The 16,746-nt window shown below is 34.0% G+C and overlaps 2 protein-coding genes across 2 annotated transcripts in view; both read right to left on the reverse strand.

Moving 5' to 3' along the window:
- LOC107570266 (chloride channel protein 2-like) overlaps window positions 1-5,044 on the reverse strand; it is a 26,254-nt gene extending 21,210 nt beyond the window's left edge. The window contains exons 1-5 of the mRNA XM_016256476.1: window positions 5,012-5,044; window positions 2,492-2,582; window positions 1,796-1,927; window positions 745-873; window positions 463-595 (exon numbers count right to left, since the gene is read on the reverse strand). Coding sequence (XP_016111962.1) covers window positions 463-595; window positions 745-873; window positions 1,796-1,927; window positions 2,492-2,582; window positions 5,012-5,044 — 518 coding nt within the window. The remainder of the gene's footprint in view (window positions 1-462; window positions 596-744; window positions 874-1,795; window positions 1,928-2,491; window positions 2,583-5,011) is intronic.
- Window positions 5,045-13,058: 8,014 nt separating this feature from the next.
- Window positions 13,059-16,746, reverse strand: part of LOC107570268 (chordin-like) — a 26,784-nt gene continuing 23,096 nt past the window's right edge. Inside the window, exons 13-18 of the mRNA XM_016256478.1 lie at window positions 16,493-16,586; window positions 16,011-16,067; window positions 15,806-15,909; window positions 15,443-15,700; window positions 13,844-13,937; window positions 13,059-13,754 (exon numbers count right to left, since the gene is read on the reverse strand). Coding sequence (XP_016111964.1) covers window positions 13,690-13,754; window positions 13,844-13,937; window positions 15,443-15,700; window positions 15,806-15,909; window positions 16,011-16,067; window positions 16,493-16,586 — 672 coding nt within the window. The 3' untranslated portion in view covers window positions 13,059-13,689. The remainder of the gene's footprint in view (window positions 13,755-13,843; window positions 13,938-15,442; window positions 15,701-15,805; window positions 15,910-16,010; window positions 16,068-16,492; window positions 16,587-16,746) is intronic.

The following is a 16,746-nucleotide window of genomic DNA, read 5'->3' on the forward strand; positions in this document are numbered from 1 at the left end:
GAATACGAGGCATAGTTTCAAGAAATGTGTTTAAGCAATCGAGAACAATGCTTTATAAAAGTGTGTGGATGCAACAATGTTTTTATGCTTTTTTTGTAGCAACTGTATTAACATCCACTTTCATTTGAAGAAGAAGAGCAGCTTGGAAATCTTTTTGTGCTCCCTGCTGTGTTCTGTGTTCTGTGTTCTGTGTGTGTGTGTGTGTGTGTGTGTGTGTGTGAGAACAGGAAGCGCCATAGCGAGTCTGTGTTTTGCTGCATGTTCATGTTGCTGCATCTATGAGCCTGCTTGACATCTATTAAATAACTAGGCGATAAAACGCACCACCGGCTGGGCTTGTAGGTCGCCAGATTAGCTTTGCGTTGTTTACTGATCTGACGATTAAATGTGAGTGCTTCTGGCTTTATCGGCTCTTATAACTTGCTGTTGATCTCCATCCAAGTTCATAGCAATGCATGACACTCCTTCCCCACAGGTAATTCACTTCCGAGCACACAGGTCAGACTGATGACTTTGGCCACTAATGTCTTGAACGTGAGATATTCCTGCAGCATCACTCCTCTCAGAGACGTCTTCATTTCAGGAATACCAGACCCTGAGCCACACACACACTTATAAACGTTACTATATGAAGAATCACAGAAAGAGTTCATCAGGGACAAAGCTGTTTGAAAGGCTCATGAAGGACGTTTGGCTTCATACTGTACATACAGTAGTGATGTTTTGTGAATGTGTGCGTCTCACCAGCGGCCTGAATTGAAACTATGTTTGCGAATCCTGCAGCGAAACACATTAGAAACATAGAATATGCGATCCACGCCAAATACTGCAGGAAAACATGACTGTCCGCAAGATCGTAGATCCACCTGTGTGATGTAGAGAAATGAGAATGAGATTTTATAACAATAATAAAAATTTGGGAGAGACATATGCTTTTTTTTTAACATAAAATATGTTTATATAATAAAAGTATTCAAAAAAATAACAAGTCATCAATTAGTTTTGCAGGGAACAATTATAACAAACTTTGGGGGGGGTGAAAAATTATAAGCAAACAAATATTTCAAATAAGCACTTTAATTAGAACAGAAATGTATATAATATATTTGTAGAAAAAGATAATTTATAAACGTGTGGTTTCATCAAATTTCAGAAATATACTTTAATGTCAGGACATCTGAACGGTCCTAAAAAAATGAGCTTAATTTTCTTGAAGCAAAATATCATTATCTGATTATATAATTATTTGTTTCTAGAAATATTTGAGGTGAATGAATGAATTAAATAATTCATTAATTAGCTCATTTGAAACAGAGAGGGTGCACTGTTACATTTACAACACTTAACTGAAGACTGATGATTATAATTGATTAAAATAAAAACGTGCGTAATAAAAAATATATAGAAAAAGTAGTAATTCAAAGTCATTCAGTTCTGAATTTAAAAAACAACAATACTTCATAAACCTGTGAGGTTTCATTACATTTCAGAAATGAATTCCGAGTGGTCCTAAAAATGGGCTTCAATGTCTTGAAGCAAAATGCATATCTGAATTATTTGCTTCTTGAAAACAAACAAACAAATAGGTTGCAATAAGAATCAAACATAGTTTTACAGTCTGATGTCAGAGAGACTTCTAAAGCTCCAGAAAAAAAATGGTTTATTCTCTAGTTCTTTAGAAAAAAAACTCTAATAAACGTCAGGAACATTTTAAAAATATTTTAACAATTTTTAAATATAACCTTGTAGGTCTATTGGCTAATTCTGACACCCAAACTCACTGATACACACTCACCTTCTGTGAGGAGGTCGACCAAGACATCCATGACAAAGCTGATCACTGCCATGATGAACCCCAGGATCATGAGGTAGATCCAATCCGCTCCGATAAACGACACAAAGAGCCGCTGAAAGTGTGAGGCCCAGGCTACAGAGAGAGAGAGAGAGAGAGAGAACTACATTACCCATAATGCATCAGCACACACCTGGTCCAGTAGAGGGCGCACTGTTCACACTGACCTTAATCAAACATTACAGATTCAGAATCAGAATCAGAATCAGAATCAGCTTTAGTGCCAGGTATGTTTACACATACGAGGAATTTGTTTTCGTGACAGAAGCTTCCACAGTGTAACAGAATGACAGCGATAATAAACACAGATAATAAAAAATACAAATAAATTAAAAATAGAACAAGTAAATCAGGAATAAAAATATACAAATCGACAGTTGTATGTACAGGTATATTATGTGCAAATTGAAATGTAGACTGAGTATGTGTATTCATTTAAATACTTGTATTATATATATATAAAATAATGTATTTTAATATATATATTTTATAAATGTATTAATATATTGTTTTAATTAGGCTAATAAAAAAAATAACAATACTTTACAACCACCTAATTAAATTTCAATTTAAAGCCCTGAACAGTTGTTGAAACATTGTGTAAGTGTTGCTGATCTGTTGTTGATCGGATTCTCTCACCTCCACACTTCTGAGACGGACTGAGATCGGATAGAGATCCACCGAAGGTCTTTCGAAGACGGGCTGCATCTTCTGTGTGAACACCTTGTTCCTACAGTAAAGAGTCGAAACTATATCATGTACACCAACCAACCGTAACCACAGTTCACTTCCAGCTACAGTTGTTAAAACCATAATAAATTGTCATTTTGTTTAGTATTTTTTAGCTTAACCCTTGAACTGTCACTCACATTTTTGAACACAGACGTGAAAGTGCACGATCCAAACTTAAGTTTGTATAATTCATGAACGAAGACAGTTTGTAACATGATATTGATGTACCCTTTTCATGGTAATGCAATGTGCATGTATACATTTCAGAAAATTGTGTTATGTTTATATATTAAATATATTTATATATAATATAAATTATATGAATATATGAACTGTCACTCACATTTTTGAACACAGACGTGAAAGTGCACGATCCAAACTTAAGTTTGTATAATTCATGAACGAAGACAGTTTGTAACATGATATTGATGTACCCTTTTCATGGTAATGCAATGTGCATGTATACGTTTCAGAAAAATATGTTATGTTTATATATTAAATATATTTATATATAATATAAATTATATGAATATAAATATATATATATTTGTAAATATTTTCTAGATATATACTGTATGTGTGTGTATTTATATATACATAATAAATATACACAGACAGTACACATACGTATATTATGTACATAAAAACTTTTAATTTGGATGCGATTAATCGCGATTATTCGTTTGACAGCACTTATATATATATAATTGTTTTTTTAGTTTTTTTTAGTTTTAGTATTTTTTTGTGTTAGTGTCTTTGTCATTATTATTATTATTTTCTTTATTTTCAGTTTTAGTTATGAAAATGATAAATATTTCCGAGGGGAACTAGCTGAATTAAAACATATGTACGTTTTTTACATATATTTTATTTGATCTCATGTAGCATTTATTTCGTTTCAAGTAACGTTTTTTATGGTTATATTTATGGTTCTAACTATAACTACACTGTAAAAAAAAATCTGTGACATTTACGGTAAAATACCGGCAGCTGTGGTTGCCAGAACTTCATCGTAAAAAAATATGGTAGCAACATTTTAGGTTTTACAGACTTAACTTAAATTCACAATAAAATACCGTATTTCATTCACTGATGTAATGTTAATAAACCACGTCCACAGCCATTATTACGATCACACACTTGGACTAATTGTTGGTTGCTACACACACACACACGTCACACACGTCACACACGTCACACACACGCAGCGAGCGTGGACGTGCGGTAGCTGGCGAGTCGGTCGGTTGCGTGATAGCGTTTGTAAGTTTTTATATGTGGAAGAAGTTTGTGTTCAGCTAAATATAAGGCGGGAGTTACAGAGCTAAACTCCACCCACTGATGAACCTGAGTACATGAGTACCTGAGTACTCAGAAATGATCAATCAATAATTCATCAAAACATTTCATTTTTAATATTATGATTGGCTGTGATCATGTAGAACCAAGCAGACTACTCTACTGACGAATCATTCGCCTTAAATGAGAAGAAGAGCTTAAATGAAGAACTGAAAACTTGCCATTCACGCTCGCGTGCTACTAAAGTAAGTTTTCACGGTATTAAGAGTCTTCTGCAGGTCAGTTAAAGTGAATCAGATCAAATGAATCTCAGATGCTGCCAGAGGAGTCGAAGCTGTCCTTTTCCATGAAACGAATCTAATTTTACGATAAAATTATAAATGCTCGAATGAGTTCATGAGAATTTGCTCAGTGTCTGTGACACATCAAGTAAATCACTGTTTACAGGTAAACACGTGCACAGACTTTTATTTATAATCTGATTTGAGCTAAAAGTCAACAGAGTGCAAAGTACAGTTCCTCCTGACCTGAGATGTGAACTATTGGGTGTCACACAGATGAAGGGGTCAGCAAAACCCCCATGTTTCGGAAGGAGAGGGCATGACGGACATCCCCAAAATAAAATGATGAATTCTTATGAGACATATGGCACATATAACCAAGATTTTAGAGAGCAAACACTGTACAATATTTAAATAATTTAACCACATATGTGCACAGTTCTCTGATCATGTCAGTTTATGTTCGCATGAGATGCAGATAAGCAAAGATTTTTTTAGAATTAGTATTTTTTTTGTTATTTCAACAAAAAAACATCAAATATGATGGGAATTCTGGGAGTGTCAATTTACGGTATTTTATTGTAAAATTACATTAAATGTAATTACAGTTATTCACCGTGTATAGTATGGAGACTTACTGTTAACCAGTTAACAGGTTTTTACTGTAGCATTTTTACAGTATTTTACTGTTAAAATCACAATCATTTTTCCTTGCCCCTCTATATGATGCATGGAAAAGCTATCCATTCCTATTCTTTTCAATGACGCTTGCATTCACCTAAAACACCGATCAGATCGTTTCAGCATCTACCAGCAGGGGCAAAACGCAGAAAAATAGAAAAACACTTACTAAACTATTCTCATCTGTACCGTCCACAGCCATTATTACGATCACACACTTGGACTAATTGTTGGTCGCTACACACACACACACACACGTCACACACGTCACACACACACGCAGCGAGCGTGGACGTGCGGTAGCTGGCGAGTCGGTCGGTTGCGTGATAGCGTTTGTAAGTTTTTATATGTGGAAGAAGTTTGTGTTCAGCTAAATATAAGGCGGGAGTTACAGAGCTAAACGCCACCCACTGATGAACCTGAGTACATGAGTACCTGAGTACTCAGAAATGATCAATCAATAATTCATCAAAACATTTCATTTTTAATATTATGATTGGCTGTGATCATGTAGAACCAAGCAGACTACTCTACTGACGAATCATTCGCCTTAAATGAGAAGAAGAGCTTAAATGAAGAACTGAAAACTTGCCATTCACGCTCGCGTGCTACTAAAGTAAGTTTTCACGGTATTAAGAGTCTTCTGCAGGTCAGTTAAAGTGAATCAGATCAAATGAATCTCAGATGCTGCCAGAGGAGTCGAAGCTGTCCTTTTCCATGAAACGAATCTAATTTTACGATAAAATTATAAATGCTCGAATGAGTTCATGAGAATTTGCTCAGTGTTTTTGTGTTAGTGTCTTTGTCATTATTATTATTATTTTCTTTATTTTCAGTTTTAGTTATGAAAATGATAAATATTTCCGAGGGGAACTAGCTGAATTAAAACATATGTACGTTTTTTACATATATTTTATTTGATCTCATGTAGCATTTATTTCGTTTCAAGTAACGTTTTTTATGGTTATATTTATGGTTCTAACTATAACTACACTGTAAAAAAAAATCTGTGACATTTACGGTAAAATACCGGCAGCTGTGGTTGCCAGAACTTCATCGTAAAAAAATATGGTAGCAACATTTTAGGTTTTACAGACTTAACTTAAATTCACAATAAAATACCGTATTTCATTCACTGATGCAATGCTAATAAACCAACATATTGAAGTGTTAATATCTGTTTTGAACCATTGTAATGCACTGATAACCAGCAAAAACTGCTGGCGATGAGAAAGTCACACGATGAACCAAAGCTCATCACAAACAGCTTTTCTACGAGCTGAGGAGGACAATACTTATATATAATATACTTATAATATATAGAAGGTGCACACAGTGTCATTCACACAAACACTAAACCCCATCACGGTGACACACGACATGATTAACATTGATTTAACAACATGAGATGTGAGATTAAACCCTAATGTACACAACTGATAAGAAAAAACATGTTATTTCAACAAAAAAACATCAAATATGATGGGAATTCTGGGAGTGTCAATTTACGGTATTTTATTGTAAAATTACATTAAATGTAATTACAGTTATTCACCGTGTATAGTATGGAGACTTACTGTTAACCAGTTAACAGGTTTTTACTGTAGCATTTTTACAGTATTTTACTGTTAAAATCACAATCATTTTTCCTTGCCCCTCTATATGATGCATGGAAAAGCTATCCATTCCTATTCTTTTCAATGACGCTTGCATTCACCTAAAACACCGATCAGATGTAGTTTCAGCATCTACCAGCAGGGGCAAAACGCAGAAAAATAGAAAAACACTTACTAAACTATTCTCATCTGTACCGTCCACAGCCATTATTACGATCACACACTTGGACTAATTGTTGGTCGCTACACACACACACACACACGTCACACACGTCACACACACACGCAGCGAGCGTGGACGTGCGGTAGCTGGCGAGTCGGTCGGTTGCGTGATAGCGTTTGTAAGTTTTTATATGTGGAAGAAGTTTGTGTTCAGCTAAATATAAGGCGGGAGTTACAGAGCTAAACGCCACCCACTGATGAACCTGAGTACATGAGTACCTGAGTACTCAGAAATGATCAATCAATAATTCATCAAAACATTTCATTTTTAATATTATGATTGGCTGTGATCATGTAGAACCAAGCAGACTACTCTACTGACGAATCATTCGCCTTAAATGAGAAGAAGAGCTTAAATGAAGAACTGAAAACTTGCCATTCACGCTCGCGTGCTACTAAAGTAAGTTTTCACGGTATTAAGAGTCTTCTGCAGGTCAGTTAAAGTGAATCAGATCAAATGAATCTCAGATGCTGCCAGAGGAGTCGAAGCTGTCCTTTTCCATGAAACGAATCTAATTTTACGATAAAATTATAAATGCTCGAATGAGTTCATGAGAATTTGCTCAGTGTCTGTGACACATCAAGTAAATCACTGTTTACAGGTAAACACGTGCACAGACTTTTATTTATAATCTGATTTGAGCTAAAAGTCAACAGAGTGCAAAGTACAGTTCCTCCTGACCTGAGATGTGAACTATTGGGTGTCACACAGATGAAGGGGTCAGCAAAACCCCCATGTTTCGGAAGGAGAGGGCATGACGGACATCCCCAAAATAAAATGATGAATTCTTATGAGACATATGGCACATATAACCAAGATTTTAGAGAGCAAACACTGTACAATATTTAAATAATTTAACCACATATGTGCACAGTTCTCTGATCATGTCAGTTTATGTTCGCATGAGATGCAGATAAGCAAAGATTTTTTTAGAATTAGTATTTTTTTTTGTAAAATATAATTTTTAGTATTAGTATTTTTTAGTAAAATATTTATTTTTATACATTTGTTGCATTTAACTTGATTTATTATAATACAAATATTATAAATGTTCATGTGATAAACAAATAAAATAATAAAAAATATATTTTTAGTATTAATATAATTTGATTAAAATATAATGCAAAACCCCCATGTTTCGGAAGGAGAGGGCATGACGGACATCCCCAAAATAAAATGATGAATTCTTATGAGACATATGGCACATATAACCAAGATTTTAGAGAGCAAACACTGTACAATATTTAAATAATTTAACCACATATGTGCACAGTTCTCTGATCATGTCAGTTTATGTTCGCATGAGATGCAGATAAGCAAAGATTTGTTTAGAATTAGTATTTTTTTTTGTAAAATATAATTTTTAGTATTAGTATTTTTTAGTAAAATATTTCTTTTTATACATTTGTTGCATTTAACTTGATTTATTATATTACAAATATTATAAATGTTCATGTGATAAACAAATAAAATAATAAAAAATATATTTTTAGTATTAATATAATTTTATTAAAATATAATTTTAAAAATAATTTTAGCAGCAGTATATTTTTAGTAAAATTGATTTATTATAAAATAATGCAAACATTATAAATGTTCACATCACATGCAGAACAATAAAATATAAAAAACAAATTTTTAGTATTAGTAATTTTTTTTGTAAAATATAATTTTTTATATAATTTTTAGTATTAGTATTTTTTTGTAAAATATAATTTTTTATATAATTTTCAGTATTTTAGTATTTTTTTGTAATTTATTTTTATACATTTGTTGCATTTAACTTGATTTATTATAATACAAATATTATAAATGTTCATGTGATAAACAAATAAAATAATAAAAAATATATTTTTAGTATTAATATAAGTTTATTAAAATATAATTTTTAAAATAATTTTAGCAGCAGTATATTTTTAGTAAAATTGATTTATTATAAAATAATACAAATATTATACATGTTCACATCACATGCAGAACAATAAAATATTAAAAAAATATTTTTAGAATTAGAATTTTTTAGTAAAATATTTATTTTTATACATTTGTTGTATTTAACTTGATTTATTATAATAAAAATATTATAAATGTTCATGCGACATGCAGATAAGCAAATAAAATATAAAAAATATATATAATTTTTAAAATAATTTTAGCAGCAGTATATTTTTAGTAAAACTGATTTATTATAAAATAATACAAACATTATAAATGTTCACATCACATGCAGAACAATAAAATATAAAAAACATATTTTTAGTATTAGTATATTTTATTAAAATATTATTTTAAAAATATATAAAAAATTTTTTATTAATTTGCATTTAACATCATTTATTGTAAAGTAATAAAAAAATTATAAAAAAATATTTTCTATTATAAAATAAAAATATTGTAAATGTATTTATTTTAATTTGACATTTTTGTGATTTAATACATTTTTAGCTTTTCAAATTTACATTCCTGCATTTAGCAGACTCTTTTATCCAAAGCGACTTTTCATCAACTCTAATCTAAACTAGACATCATCTAGATTCCTTCCATGTAAAGTGCAAGTAAAGTTAGTTATGAGTCATAGTGATTATATAAAGCTGCTTGTGATGACTTATTTATTGATGTATTACTTCAAAGAATGGATTGCTTGTGTGGTTTCTTTGTAAAAACAGAAACATTTCCAGGTTTCTCCTACAGTAATCTTGAAGGAATGCTGCATTATCACTGTTATTACTTTGGGAATACATTTAGCTCATGTTGTTATCATAAAAGCACAGATCCCCAGTTTTCCAGGGATGCAATCTCACAAGAAGTGAAAAAGAAGAAAACAATCAGCTGTTTTAGGGGTATGTTTCCAGTGATTTTAAGCAGCTGGTATTGAAATGAACAGGATTGTATTCCTCAGTTAATTATAGATCTTCTTGTTTGATACAAAGATGTTTAAAAGTATTGATTCAAACAAACGATTCATACAAAAATCCAGTGTTTGAGCCAGCATTGTGAGAGTGCAACTAGTCATCCTCGAGTCTCTAACAACCGTCCGAAACTATTAAAAATACATCAGGACATAATGGACAACAAGCTAAAGTAGGCAAAGTGTTAGAGTAGCTCAATAAGATCAAATGCATGCTTTATAAATACTGAAATATGAGTGAACAGAACTAGTAACTTTCAGATTTAAAGTCTGTTGGCCTGTTGTTCATCTACCAAATAATCCAATGGCTTCAGTGTTATTTGGTCGATGAACAACAGACGGGAACAGCAAATGGAAAAATACTGAGGGAAGGTTCTGTAAAAATTGATTAGCTGCTTTTATTCAGAGACGGGTGGAAAATAAGCGTCGAGCTTCTTTCGTGTTCCCTCGAGTTTTCTCCGTTTGACACAGAAGACGCAGAAATGAAGTCAGACAACTGGAATGAGTCCGAGCGAGCCTGAGAAAACTGATCCAATCTGGTTCCTCGATGAGAAACATTCGTTTGCTGTGGCCAGTGACCGGCGTATTAACCCGCTACGCTTAATCAGAGGGGAAAGCTGTGAAACCAAAGTGGGAACAGAAGGAAGATGAGTTAAAACCAGGTCCGAACCGCGGTCTGGCCAGATTGAAATTTAGAAAATTTGCAGTTGATTGAATAGTGACGGAATTATTTGGTTCGTCGCCTCCCAAAAGTGCTTTTGGGATTGCTTTGTAGGGTTTGCTGCTATTTTTGTAGGCCAAAACCCAGAAATGAGCATTTTAGCACTCCCGCTTCCATCGCATTGAAGTCAATGGGTGTTTAGAATGGGTTTTTGGTTAAATGTCTGAACACAAGCTCAAGATATGTTCATGTTTTATTCTACGATGTAAAATGCATCAGTAACGCTCTTTTTTCTTGTCTTGAAATATGGTTAAATGGGACTACAGCGGACGCTTTCATAGCCTCATTGCTTTTATAATCACATTTTTGCAAACTGTTTTGACTTTATTTAAGCCCTCAGGTTGTGTTCGGGTCATTTTGACCCGGAGGGAGTTTTCTTTCTCCCGAAAATGTTACATTTACATTTAGGCATTTAGCAGACGCTTTTATCCAAAGCGACTTACAATGATGAGAACAATGGAAGAAAACAAAAATCAACAAAAGATTGATACGCAAGTGCTATAACAAGTCTCAGTTAGCTTAACGTGGTGCACATAGCTAGGTTTCTTTGGGTTTGTTTTGTCCTAATTGAAAGAAAACAAGCTGACAAAAAGATTGATACCAATATTTGGTGGTAATATTGCATAACAAGAGATTTATAAGCTGTTTTTTGAAGACCGGGTACACCACAAGTTTAATTTTTTTTTTTTTATTAAAATTTTGCACAAAATAAAAGCTTTTCAAAACAGATTTCTTGGTTAAACATTAGAGCACGCTAGTGTGATAAACAGTGCAAATGCTTTTCATATTTTATTTAATATTCACAAAATTATCCACAAATCATGCTTTTTTCACTCAAAAAACTGATGTACGTAAACTCAGATTGAGGCCTACGATGAATCAGTTCCTAAAATAAACACAAAACCAGTCCTAATTGAAAGAAAACAAGCTGACAGAAAGATTGATAGCAATGTTTGGTGGTAATATGGCATAACAAGAGATTTATAAGCTGTTTTTTGAAGACCGGGTACACCACAATTGAAAGAAAACAAGCTGACAAAAAGATTGATACCAATATTTGGTGGTAATATTGCATAACAAGAGATTTATAAGCTGTTTTTTGAAGACCGGGTACACCACAGTTTAAATTTTTTTTTTTTATTAAAATTTTGCACAAAATAAAAGCTTTTCAAAACAGATTTCTTGGTTAAACATTAGAGCACGCTAGTGTGATAAACAGTGCAAATGCTTTTCATATTTTATTTAATATTCACAAAATTATCCACAAATCATGCTTTTTTCACTCAAAAAACTGATGTACGTAAACTCAGATTGAGGCCTACGATGAATCAGTTCCTAAAATAAACACAAAACCAGTCCTAATTGAAAGAAAACAAGCTGACAGAAAGATTGATAGCAATGTTTGGTGGTAATATAGCATAACAAGAGATTTATAAGCTATTTTTTAGTGTTAAAGGGATTTGAACACAATCTGAGGGTTAAACTTAAAGGGAAAATGTTTTTAATAAAGGCTGAGAGAGTTTTGGGAAGCTCGTTGGAGGTGACGCTGATAGTCTACGTTTAGCTTTATACTTCTGGTGATTGCATTTAGGCTTCAAAATGCATAAAGTTGTATTCATTTGTGAAGATTATCATGATGAACAAAATGTGTAAGTATCATAAACGTTTGCTGGTCACAGGGCTTATTTTCTGCAATAATCCAAAAGTCACTGGAAATATCCTCTCCTAACGTACGGCTCGGCCTACAAATCTTCTCCAGTCAGGGTCAGCTACATAAAAAGATGAAGATCGCTCGAGGACAGTTGCGTTTCATGTTTTGCGGCATACAGATGTCCTACACTCAGACATGCATAGGAGCATGGCTTTTATTTTATTATTTAAAATGCTTTAATTCACTCTTCCACAAATTAAGCAGCAGAAAGTCTTAAATTCATCACAGTTTATGGCATTAAACGATGCATGCACTGCAAAAAATTAATATCTTCCTCAATGTTTTTGTTTTGTTTTCCAATGCAGATATCTAAACATCTTTAAAACGAGACACATTTACTTGAGATGCAAAATGAACATATGAGGTCTTGTTTTCTGAAAAATAGTGCAAGTGAGTTTATTTTAAAAAAACAAGAACAAACATGTCAGTGGGGAATGAAAACCTATTTTTTTATTTGAATTAAGTTGATTTTTCTCAGCTCATTGGCAGATATTTGTTCTTGTTTTAATCATAAACTCACTTTATTTTAATAAATTTCTCATAAATCAAGACTGATTATCTTATGCCAGTCAATGCATCTTGATTTAAGAATCTTTAGACAAGACAAAAAACACTTTTTTTTGCATAAGAAGGCACAATAAAAGTTATTTCCATATTCTAGTGATTAGGAGCAGAGATATTCAAGCCATACGCTTATTTTTTTGGTAAAATAAATGAAAAAGTAATGGAGATCTGTTGGAAGTTGTATTTTCAAACTGTGAAGTTTTGCTAATACAATACATTTACATTTAGAGACCATATTGACATATCGTGTTCCATTCAATTTATTGCTTACATTTTCTTTACTTGGTCTTAAAAAGCTCTTAAAGTCTTAAATTGATCTTCCATCAAACCTGCAGAAACAAATAGAAGTGTGTGTTAGTGGACGTCCCAGAATGATAGACAACATACTTCTTTTATGACAACATGCATTTTTAAACTTTGTTTATTCATCATAATTAATAAATATGCAAATACAAATATTCATAATATCCATCAAAATACTGAAATAAAATAGCCATAAAATATGATATACCAGCAAACAGACTGACACCATCAGGTGCAACAGAAATGGGTGGGTTTATGTTGATGAGCATCCGAAACTCCGCCTCCCCAAACTAAGCCCCACCCACAGGGCAAATCTCCAATCAGATGCATCACAACAGTCCTGCTGATTGGCTGGGATTTGAGTGTCATTTTGAAGGACTGTAATGACGGCATGTGCAATTTGTTGTGAAGCGTTGTGTGTATTTTACTGTGATACAAACATGTGATTGTATACACATTTATTTACAGGTGTGATGATGTACGAGTCTTGGATATTTTGCGCCAAGTCAAATATGCAAACAAAAATAAAACAAACGTTCACGTGAGAAAACCAGTCGATGGGAAATCCAAACATCTACATCAGCTGAAATTCGTTCTCCTTTTATCCATTATGTTTTTGTCTTGATATCTTTCATCTCCAGAGCCACTTTCTCCCAAACTGTTCTCGATCCCTTTGTGTTCTGGACCTCTCCTCGGTTTCGTGCGGCGATTGTTTTTTGCAATCCGCAGGCGTCCCGTTGTGCATTTGAGACGGCCTGATCTCAAGACATGTGGGAAAATGAACGTTGAGGAAAGGAGGTGTCAGTGTCTCCAATTTTTCTTTTTCTCCACCATTTTTGCCATTTCTTCTTTTTCCATAAAGTCCTCTGTAAAACAAAGACGTAAAATGTACTGAGTAAACTGTGCAGGATTTAGTTAATATCTTAAATAAACTGTGTTTGGCACCAGAACTTACCTATGCATTCAGGACAGCATTTTCCTTCTCTGCGAATGGGGTTACTGCAACTCAAGAACGGACACTGTTTTTTCTGGCACTTTGTGACGCCATGCTGTAATGACAAGAGAAATTGAGTTAATTATGCTAATAGTTTGAGGCAAGAAATGACATGAAAAAACATTGTATTTTTATGCGCTGGTCATAAAGTGTTGTTTCAGACTAGTGGAAAGAAAACATCCAAAATACACTTTTAAGTGTTTTTATTTTATTGCGCTTTATCCTTTTGCGTCATAGATTTCAATTCCAATACATATCTTTAAAAGTTTGTTTCTCCACTTCAGCAGCACTTACATACGCCAACACTTAGGGTTTTATTCCCATCTATATTCCGAAGGTTTTGTTCATATATCATTTACACTTATTTATATAACATTTTGTTCCTAAAAACATTGCAAAAATGTGTGTTTTGCTGGCTATTGCCAGTGTTTTCAAATCCAAAATCCCCACAGTAAAAACCTTTAATGTCAACAAAATCACACAAAAATTTTGAACCTGACTTTATTTTGGAAATGTATGCAAATTCGTGCATATTTAATTAGATAATGCCTTATTTGCATACATTTCAGAAAATGTTTGCGCTTGTTAACGTAATCAAACTAGGGAAGTATGGTAAAAATATATGTTACCCTACTTATCTGTGGTATCATGTTTTAAAATCTCAAAATGTTCTTAAAGGGGTCCCATTATGCTTTTTCACTTTTTCAACTCTAGTTAGTCTGTAATGTTGCTGTTTGAGCATAAAAAAAGATCTGCAAAGTTGTAAAGTTCAAAGTCCACTTCAGAAGGAGATATTTTATTTAACAGAAATCACTTTTCAAAAACTACAACGAACGACTCGTTTGGACTACAATGCATATTTTCCGGGATTTGTGATATCACAAATATCGACGAATGGGACGAGACCTGGTTGAGCTGCACTACAGAAGGCAACGAGTGTTATCACTATGTCTGAGACACGCTAGCTTTCCCAAGGCAGACGAACTTGGAGTCGTTACAATCATCCAGGTTTATATCGTGCTTAAATTGATTTGATTTTGATGCAATATTTACACTGAAGCTCGCAGACGGCTATGGTAAGGAGCGTGACATTTCCCGACCAGGCGCCGAGTAGAGCCAATCACAGCACACACACTGGCCCAGCCGACCAATCACAGCACACACACTGGCCCAGCCGACCAATCACAGCACACACACTGGCCCAGCCGACCAATCACAGCACACACACTGGCCCAGCCGACCAATCACAGCACACACACTGGCCCAGCCGACCAATCACAGCACACACTGGCCCAGCCGACCAATCACAGCACACACACTGGCCCAGCTAACCAGACCCAGTTGGTCTTCATTTGATACAGGAACTATTCGCGTCGTTCATGCCAGATTGGGGAGAGAGGTGTTGTAATAATGTAAAATATGTGAAAAATAATGTGTTTTCGAACAACCTAGTATGAGAACCTGTTCTAGTACATCCCCAAAACAAAAATCAAGACTTTGTAAAAGAGCATAATAGGACCCCTTTAAAAGAAATTTGAATTAAAGCAAAGATAAACTCACATCACACCAGCAGGTAATGCACTTCATTTCTCCCACCAGCGGGACACGAGGGTGCCAGTGTTCGCTATTCTGGTAGTAGTTATTGCCGAACTTGCAGTGTCGCGCTCCGTCTGCCTGCATCATTTCATCGTCCTCAAGAGGGGGCGTGTCTTCCGCAGGACACTCCTTACAGCAGTCTGAAGGGTTGCGTCTGATTGGTCGACTGCAGGTGAGAGGCGGGCACGTCACTTTCTCGCAGTGCACTTCTCCTGTGGAGCCCTGAGATGGACAAAACAACAAGGTTAACTATTGATATCGGTGTACAAATTTGGTATTTTTTATAGCAAAACATAATGTTGTCTATTGTAATGTTTGTTAATTTACCTTGCAGGTACACACGGCACACTTAATGTAGCCGAATGGCGGGACGAATGGATGCCATGTTGTGCCAGGTGCGTGCATTTTCTGATCACCTTCAAAATAACAGCCTGAAACAACAAATAAACATCTTAATATACAGCTGCACATTTAAAATAATAGCTGTGATTTTTAATTCTATGTAAATTCTTATCATTTAATATAAACTCACCTTCGGGATCTTCCTCAACTTTTTCTACCGCAGTCGTCTGTTTGGTTTCTTTCTTTTCTGTTTAAAGAAATTCGAACACAATGTTAAATCTCCCTCAAATTTTATAGGATGTAGTAAATCTAAAATATATTTTTTATGCTACTGCATTTTAATTATAGTCCATGCTAACAATCTTTACACTGCAAATTAAATCTTGATCAGCATTTTTGTTTGTGATGTTTTCCAGTAAAATATCCTTAAAACAAGATAAGTTTACTTGAGAAGCTAAATTGCATAAGATATTGCAAGAATATGCATTTTTATCTGTATTTCTTACCCCATTATTTAAATTGATTTTATTTTAAGGGTGTTTACATATACTGAAAAACAAAACAAATATATTTTTTATGTCTAAAACCTGAATATTTCAACACATAAACGTGCTACTTTTAAATGAACATCAAAAATATTAACAAATTATATTAATTTCATTCATCACTCACCGTCACAGATGGGACAGCACTGGTCTTCAGGCTGGATGGTGTGAGGACATGAGAGTGCGGGACAGATCACAGGATCACAGATCACGGTCTTCTTCTGCAGGGATTCAAACAGATCATATGCAAAATTAACCCCAGTCACATAAATGATACGTAAATCAAAGCTACAGCAGTGTGTGTGTGAGTGAGTGAGTGAGTGAGTGAGTGAGAGAGAGAGTGCGTGTGTCTGTGTGAGAGAGAGAGTGTGTGAGTGAGAG

This window comes from Sinocyclocheilus grahami, unplaced genomic scaffold (genome assembly GCF_001515645.1).
Source record: "Sinocyclocheilus grahami isolate Dianchi unplaced genomic scaffold, SAMN03320097.WGS_v1.1 scaffold1435.1, whole genome shotgun sequence".
NCBI lineage: Eukaryota > Metazoa > Chordata > Actinopteri > Cypriniformes > Cyprinidae > Sinocyclocheilus > Sinocyclocheilus grahami.